Source organism: Microtus ochrogaster, chromosome 16 (genome assembly GCF_000317375.1).
Source record: "Microtus ochrogaster isolate Prairie Vole_2 chromosome 16, MicOch1.0, whole genome shotgun sequence".
In the NCBI taxonomy this organism is placed as follows: domain Eukaryota; kingdom Metazoa; phylum Chordata; class Mammalia; order Rodentia; family Cricetidae; genus Microtus; species Microtus ochrogaster.
This window is the reverse complement of record NC_022018.1, coordinates 57,365,917-57,374,401: the sequence shown is the minus strand read 5'-3', so window position 1 is coordinate 57,374,401 and position 8,485 is coordinate 57,365,917. Positions and strand designations below refer to the sequence as shown.

Genomic DNA, 8,485 nt, shown 5'->3' with positions numbered 1-8,485 from the left:
GTGCTATCTTATTGACATCCTGCCTTGCAGTCTTTCTATGTCAAGCACATGGGATGTTCTTACGAGAGCAGGCTGGCTGCTGATCCGGAGAATTTTTTTTATTTTAAAGCAAACAGGACGTTCCCCTGGGAGCATGCTAGCTGCGGGTTTTGAGGAGGGGGTCTGTAGGGTCTTTCAGTATGGTCAAGGCATGGGCTCTGTGTGTGATTGCTATGAGTTTAAAACACAGATATCTCTGAGGAGGAGGAGGACGAGGGAAGGAAGAGGATGCGGGGAGGAGGGGGAGCAGAAGAGAAAGATGTCTGAGAGGTAGTGGAGAGTCAGATCGAAGCTGGCACGGTAAAGCACTCAACACCCGCTGACTTTCCCTCTGAATGACCTGCGGCCGTGGTGCAGGGTAGGACAGTAACAAGTCCATGGTGACAAAACGAGCCAGCATGGCTACACTTGAATCTTCCTGCCTGCAGAGCCAGTCTGCATTGGCTTCATGGCTCCACACGCCCCTCACACCTAACAAAGTCTGATGCTCAGTGACAGTGAACCGCAAGAGTAGCTGTCACCAAGGCACAGCAGTGCCTGCCACAGAGAACAAACTCAGAGTGAAGCCAGTCCTCAGAGCCCAGTGAATTCACCCAGGACTCACAGCCCTGGAAGGAAGGACATGAGAGGTCAAAGGGCTGTTACCCCTAGAGATACGGCACAGAGTATGTGAATGAAGGGTCCTGAAGGTATGGCTGGATAAGTCCAGCCTCCTCAGAGCTGGGAAGGTCGTGGGGGACTCCTCTGCACTTTACCACCACCGTGACAGGCCTGGGACCCAGGGATGGGACTCCCACTGCTGTCATCCTTACCTGCAATGCCACCTGCCAGCCACACGGCATAGGGGCTGGGCCCTGTGCAGGACTCAGGCGTGATCCATTCGCTCAGGAACACATAGGGAATAAAGTAAAGGCAATATCCGGGGACGTCCCTCAGCAGCATGGCACTGGATCCCCGGTACAGACCCGCCAGGCCCTCCGTCCGCACAATAGTTGCAATGCAGTGTATTGGTCCCTGGTACGCTGCCTGCTCCCCTAGGGCCACTGCCCTGGGCTTCAATCCATGGTTGGCTGAGAAGACAGGAAGGAGATGGTGGCAAGTGACCAGGCAGGTAAGAGACTGGCCAGCCCCTGACATCACAGCCAGTTCATCCCTTGACAGTATCCAATCACACAACTCATTTGTTTTTACTAAGGTATCTGTTACCTTTGGCAGCGGACACCAGAGTTTTGAGATGCCAACCAGGAGCCTTGGCAACACGTACACCAGATTGGAGACACTCCCAGCCAAGCTGCTGGGAATCCCAGAGCCTTCTGGTCAACCATCACTTTGCATGTCTGAGCAGCTCTGATTGTAGAAGAAGCCTGCACTCATTTAAGATGGTCAAGTCAAGCTCACATTTGATGGGGAATTGATATTCATATTCTCTTTCTCCTTCCCTCCCTCCACCTGTCTCTCCCAACACCGTGTGTGTGTGTGTGTGTGTGTGTGTGTGTGTGTGTGTGTGTGTGTGTGTGAGACACACACACGCATATATGAATGCCTGTACTCTGTGTGGTAAAATAAATGTGACTTGAAGCCAGGGCCACCCTGGATGCAAATCCTCCTCCACCATTTACAAATGTCAGCATTTTCTGCCTTTGTTTTCTAATCCTTAAAAGACTGGCAGGCTGCTAATGTGGGATTCCCCTCTGTACGCTGAGGATATCACTGGTTGATAAGGGAACTGCTTTGGGCCTATAGCAGAGCTATAGGGGAGCAGAGCTAGGTGGGGAAAACTGGACTGAATGCTGGGAGAAAGAAAGGTGGGGTGAGGGAGAAGCCAGATACGCTGAAACTTTGCTGGTAGGCCACAACCTGGTGGTGATGCACAGATGAATGGAGATGGGTTAAATTAATATGTAAGAGTTAGCCAATAAGAAGCAAGAGCTAATGGGGCAAGCAGTGATTTAAATAATATGGTTTCTGTGTGGTTATTTCGGGGCTAAGCAGCCAGGAACCAACAAGCGGCCTTTCCCACTACAGGCTGCTGTCATGTATACAAGTCAGGCAGCAGGCCAGGTCCTCAGTGTGATGGACGGATTAGTGTTGGGTCCAATAAGTTAGCAAATGATGTAAGAGGACCCACTGGCTGGCTAGCAGACGGGTATGTAAATGATGGACAGTGAGAGGACCCACTGGCTGGCTAGAGGGTGGTATGTTCTGACTCATGCCAGCTGTGGCCTGGCTGTGCCCTAAAACAGCTGTAAGGCAGCATCAATGGACCTCAAAGTCCAGGGCCCAGCACTCTGTGTCCTTGTGTAGCAGGTCCCAGACCTTAGCATGTCTGACTCTATGATAGAAGTATCATTCAGGCCATAAAACTCAGCAGCACATAGACAGCACCACCTGCTAAAATGAGAACAAAGACCTCATCCATCAAAGTTCTGGGAAAGTCTCTAAATGTACTAACCTTGCGTTTAGGCCTCTGCAGTTCTACTTTTGGCTTATCTGTTCTTGTTAACTGAAGTGTGCCAACCCAGGATGCTGGGTAATATTATTTTAAGGTGTGTTGCTTTTGTTTATGCTGCATTTGCTTAACTCTGTGAAGCTGTGATTCTTTGCTCGTCTAAAACTCCTAATGGTCTAAACAAAGAGCTAAACGGCCAATAATGAGGCAAGAGCAAGGATAGGCAGGGCTGGCAGGCAGAGAATAAACAGAAGGAAAACTCTGGAAGAGAAAGAGGAGCCAGTGGCCAGCCACCCAGCTATACAGCAAGCCATGGTGAAAGAAGTAAAGAAAGGTATATAGAAATGAGAAAGATAAAAGCCCAGAGGCAAAAGGCAGTCAGGATAATTTAAGAAAAGTTGGCAAGAAACAAGTCAAGCTCAGGCCGGGCACTCAAAAGTAATAATAAGCCTCTGTGTTTGATTTATTTGGAAGCTGGGTGGGCCCCTCAATAAGAGTTAAAAGAGTTAAAAAAAAAAAAAACCAGGAAAACACCAGGATGTGGCTTTTGTGCTTCAGAGTGCATCCTGAGAAAGGTTCGGGGCTACGCTGGGATCCCAAACACCCAGTGCCATTACCAGCCCGCTAATAAAGACTTCCTATTGGCTTAACCCATGTTCAAGCAGTCTTCTCTGGTGGGTCCCCCACAACACGTCAGGCTCAGGGGTCATGCTGGCTGGCTGTGGTTTGCTCTCTCTGTAGCGTCTCTGTGCACAGCAGCAGAGCCTTGGTCTCTCGCCCAGCCAGTCCTCCCAGGGACCACCTGACGCCCTTCTTTATGCTCGTCTTCTCTGCTGGGACTCATAGTCAGAAGGCCTTCCAACTCCGAGAAAGCCACTCTCCGTGTCTCATCTGAAGGCTCCAACTAACGTGATGGGACCAGGGACACTCAGGAAAGCCAACCATGACCACAACACTGAGTCACCTGGGCACGATTCCCTAATCCCAGCTCTGATTTGGTCTCACACATGCTATAAACAGGAAGTACATGCTGTAAACAGGAAGTGGCCTTTCATCCTGGGAGCTAACTCCCAAATCTCCAGACATTTCCATCTTTCTCCTATGAACATCCAGCCCCATGGCTGCGCAGTTCAACGAGGAGAGTTCAACGAGGAGAGGGAAGGACATGAATTTTAACTCATCCCAGAATGCCACAAGATCAAGCGGAGGCAGCACTTGCCTGAGAAACATGCTTGAGCAAACTCCGACGTAAGCATTTCCACCTGTGTGGAGGAAGTAGGGTGAGGGGGAGAAAGGCCACCTTTGAGTTCTTTAGAATGAGAGCAGACACTGTGGCCTTTGGCAGGCCCCAGAGATCATCATACATTCTTTCCCAAAACTGGGACCATGCTACCAGTGTTATCCTGGGAAATTTGCCTTAGACCAAATAGGTGTCATTGTCTGGCTGTGTAAATGCTGGCTGGGCGGTCCCTCTCTAGCTAACGCTGGCCTGAGCCAGGGGTCAAGGCTTCCCCAGATCGTTTTCTACAGGGTGGCTTCCAGGAGTTACTGATTGAAAGGCCATGTCCCGATAAGGATCTGCTAGTTTGGCAGTACAGATGTCGCAAAAACACTGGTCCAACTGCCAACTAGCCCTGTCAATAAACCATTCTCCATCATCTCTCCTGAGTAAGCAATAAGAAATTTCCTTCACATTCTCCTAAGTTTACAACATAAGCAATCTAACTTTTATTGGTTTATTATTACTCATCTGTGGCTATTAAACCGATATAATAGCCAGCAAAATATGAAACCAACGATAGTAGACATGAAAACAACCGTCAGGATGCTGACGCAGCTCTGCACCAACCCAGACTCATACTGTTCAAGCCTGTCAACTTGGCAGTGCTATAACAAAATACCTGTGGTAATCATCTTCTGAAGAGAAGAGGTTTCTTTTGGCTCACAGTTCGAAGGGGGTGTTCTTCCAGTGACCGTCTTATGGTTACATCAGACGATTTCATGCAAGCACAGAATGTACATTGAGCATATCTGCCCCACGTCCTGCTGCTCACCCTCTCTCTCCTCTCTAGCCCCATGGTTCCCCACTCAGCCTGCTTTCATGCTGTGTGTACACATGATTTTGCACACCTCTATAAAACAGGAGTACATGTGTACATGTGGTTGTGTGCACTTCTATAAAATGTGAGATCCACAAATGATCTCCCTGGCTGCACAATTTTATTTTACGAACTAGTTCAGGGTGGGCAGCATGCACCGAATGCCTAACCCTAAATACTTCTGAACGCAAGTCCTAAAGTTCGAGGTGTCATCTTGCCTCCCTTAACGATTGGGTTCAAACTCTACATTGATTAGACCTCTATCTAATCTAGGATCTCTAGTGAAGCTGTCATTTGACCCCATGGTGCCCTTTATAACAGTTTTCTCCTCCAGGAAGGAATCTAGTCTTTCCATCTATGACATTTCCACGGCCTTTAGCAGTTTTTATGACACCAACTTGCCGGAGGAAAACAGCCAGTCTCTTCTTGTTATAGGACATTCTCACTCAGGGCATGTCTGAAGTACCTTCCTTGTTCTTACACTGAAGCGGTCTGTTCCTCGTGTGTTTCTTCCCTGTTTGTCTTGCCTCCATTTCCTGAGCCCCCAGTCTTTGCCGCCTACTTCTTTTTAATCAGTTTGTTTTTAAATTTACACTTAATAAAACACTTAGCCCTGAAGTGTATAGTTGGTGAGCGCTGCCGACGGCGTGAACCTCTGTAACCACACCCACCACGAAAATCATTTCCTACACTGGCAGCAAAGGGCTGTGATCTCCACAGCTGCAAGGCTGTCCTGATACTCAAGGTCAAAGAACACCACCATACCATCAGGGAGGTGCTCGCTCACCGAGAAGCAAACCACCTTTGGGGCACTGGCTGTTTGGGGTACACCTCACAAGTTCAGCAGCACGCACAATTCACGCTGGTGCCACAAAGCATGCCATCAGCTGCAGATATTTCAATTCTAGGCCCACATAAAAATCTGTTACAGTTCGAACAGTAAAGACCTCAAGGAGTCCCCATCAGTATACCATGCAGCACTGTATGTTCTATTCCTGGGCCCAGAGGGTGTGATCTGGACTCCCAGCCATAACTCTAGCAGGGGCTAACGTGGTTGGTGAAGACTAAATGGGAATGATTCTTATACACTGATTTGGGGGTAACCAGAGAATGGTTCCTGCAAATGTGTCCACTTGAATTTCCCAGACTTGCTTGTCATTTGCCCAAGGAGGCTACGGAAAGTTACAGGCTGGACCAGGGCCCAGCTCACTAAACCACTAATGCCCCACCAACACCCTGAACTTTCCAGCGTTGGTCCTGGGGAAGGATTTGGGGCATATATGTGTGGAAGGATTGACAGTCAGCAATAATTTCTTCTAAAGTGAAGTATTTTAATTTCTCTAACTATAATTTTTATTGTATAATGAGGATATATATAAAACAACTTTTGATCACTTCTTAGCATGAATGCTTTGCCACCGAGACCACTGCCACTAAGGCCACTGGCCTCCCTAAAACAAAGGCATGTTACCTTCACTCTGGATCTCAGAAAGCCCATGTTCCCTTAGTGCCAATTCAAGTGCTCTACGCCAAGACGGACAGGATGTTTGTTTACAATAAGGGAATGGGCGCGACCTTGAGCCTCACTTCGCCTTGGGATGGGAAGTGTCCCATCCCTTGTATAGATCTATAGGCCCCCTGCCTCATCAGCTTCCCCACATCATGTCTCCTTTGACAGAAGACTGTGGCTGGTTCTATGGCTAACTGGTTCTAACTGGTTCTAACTGGTTCTGAAAGCGTTGGTGTCCTGTTAGCTGGCCTCACCTCTGACAAGTGTCTCCCTCTGTAGGATGCTTTTTTGGTGTTGTGGGGAGGGAGTAGAGGTCTGGATTTGATACTTTCATTTTCTAAGTATGTTGTCTAATCCTTTGTGCTGGTGAGATTTTTACTTCATTGTTATTGTTTGTTTGCCAGATTGACATAGGTTGAGGACATCTGGGAAGAGGGTTACCAATTGAGAAAATGACTCCATCAGACTGCCCTGTAGGCAAGCCTGCGGGACATTTTCTTGATTGACAATTGATGTGAAAAGAACCTAACCCACTGTGAGTGGTGTCATACCTGGGCAGGAAGTTGTACGTTGTATAAAAAGAAGCCAAGCTGAGCAAGCCATGGAGAGGGTGCTGGCTGATTTTACTAGAGTCATCTGTAAGGAGGAAACCTTAATTGAGAAAATGCTTCCATAAGATCTATCTATAAGGCATTTTCTTAATTAATTATTGATGGGGGAAGGCCAACCCATTATGGGTAAGGGCCATCTGGGCAGATGGTCCTGGGTTCTATAAGGAAGCAGGCTGAGGGAGCCATGGGAACAAGCCAGTAAGCAGCTCCCTTCCGTGACCTCTGCAGCAGCTCCTGCCTCCAGGTTCTAGCCCCTTGAGTTCTTCTTCTGGCTCCCACCAATGATGGACTATGATCTGTAAGTGTGAGCCAAATAAACCCTTTCCTCCCCAACTTGCTCTGGTCACGGTGTTTCGTCACAGCCACAGAGACCCTAACTAAGACTGAGAGCGAGCTGGTAAGCCGTGTTCTTCCACCATCCTTCATTTCCTACACACGGGTCCCCACTCTGAGGTCCCCACCCTTCATGATGGACTGCACGATATGAGACGAAATGAGCTTCTTTTCTAGAGCTGCTTTATCAGTGTCTTATCACAGCAACAGGAAGTGAACACTCTGGAAAAGTACACTTCCTCATGATAGGACTCTGACTCCGTGGCCTGTCTCCAAACAGTTTCTGGGTCCCTGAGCAGGACCTCCACAGGCTCACACACTTGACATTCAACCAAGACTGACTCCCTAAATCATGGTCTCATCCACAGGTCTAAGGGAAGAGGCATCCAACAGCATGGTGGCATTCTCCGGGACAGACAAACCGGCTATGCCCACCTTGGATTGGGTTTGGGCATGAGCAGGCTGGCAGGCCCCTCAGGTCACATGCCCAGGAAGTTCTCAGCTGGGATGTTATTTGTTGGCTATTTAGTTTCCCCAGGACTTGGTGGCTCCAAAAGAGTCAGGTGCTTCCACAGAAAGAACTCGGCATTATAAGTAGGCCAGGATGTGTGTTCCAGTTCAGTTACGATTTACTGTACAACCATGTACAAAGGCCTGAACCCCACGGGCCTTTGTTCCTCATCTATTAAGTAGGGCAGAGGTGAACAGTCAGTCCACTTCCTTGGCTTTGTGATTTAGACAATGACACAAACACACTGTGAACTGTGTGCTGTGAGAACAGACTTGGCTCAAGAGAAACAGTTTCCATTCCTGTGTATGCTGCCCTATTCAGATAGGAGCCCGGATTCTGAAAGGATACACCTGTGTACCTTGTCACCTGTAGTCAAACCTGTGGGAGATCTGGGAACAAGAATGTTGAAAACTGAAATCAAGTCCAGGATGGCACTTGTTTTGTCCATTGAGTAAAAACAAAAACCAACACCATGGTGTCCCTCCAACACATGTAACTTTAACAAAGGTCTATTTTGTTTAGTGCATGGCTATATGCAAGGTCTCTCTACAAACATCCTCCTTCCACTTTTAGGTTCCCAGAGCCCCAGCCCTCACTACCTTTTGGCATCTCAGAGCCTCCTGGAGAAGCATAGCCAGGGTACAGAGTCCTGGAACTTCTCCCAGGTTTTCTCTCTTGTGTTCCCAGAGGGGTCCTGACTTTCCACATAGTTCCCTTAAATGGGAAATGAATTGAGCTATCATCAGTAATTACTGCACTTAGGGAATCTTAGAAAATCTGTTGCTCCTCCCAACACGCCTGGAGAAGTATGCAGTGTGCAAGTGTGGTATGTGTGTATAGGAGACGTGCACATGTGGTATGTGTATATGAGACGTGCACATGTGGTACGTGTGTATATGAGACGTGCACATGTGGTATATGTGTATATGAGAC

At 48.2% G+C, this 8,485-nt stretch overlaps 1 protein-coding gene across 1 annotated transcript in view; it reads right to left on the bottom strand.

Moving 5' to 3' along the window:
• Nucleotides 1–8,485, bottom strand: part of Slc25a48 (solute carrier family 25 member 48) — a 33,920-nt gene that overhangs the window by 11,757 nt on the left and 13,678 nt on the right. The window contains exon 5 of the mRNA XM_005355265.2: nucleotides 852–1,109. Coding sequence (XP_005355322.1) covers nucleotides 852–1,109 — 258 coding nt within the window. The remainder of the gene's footprint in view (nucleotides 1–851; nucleotides 1,110–8,485) is intronic.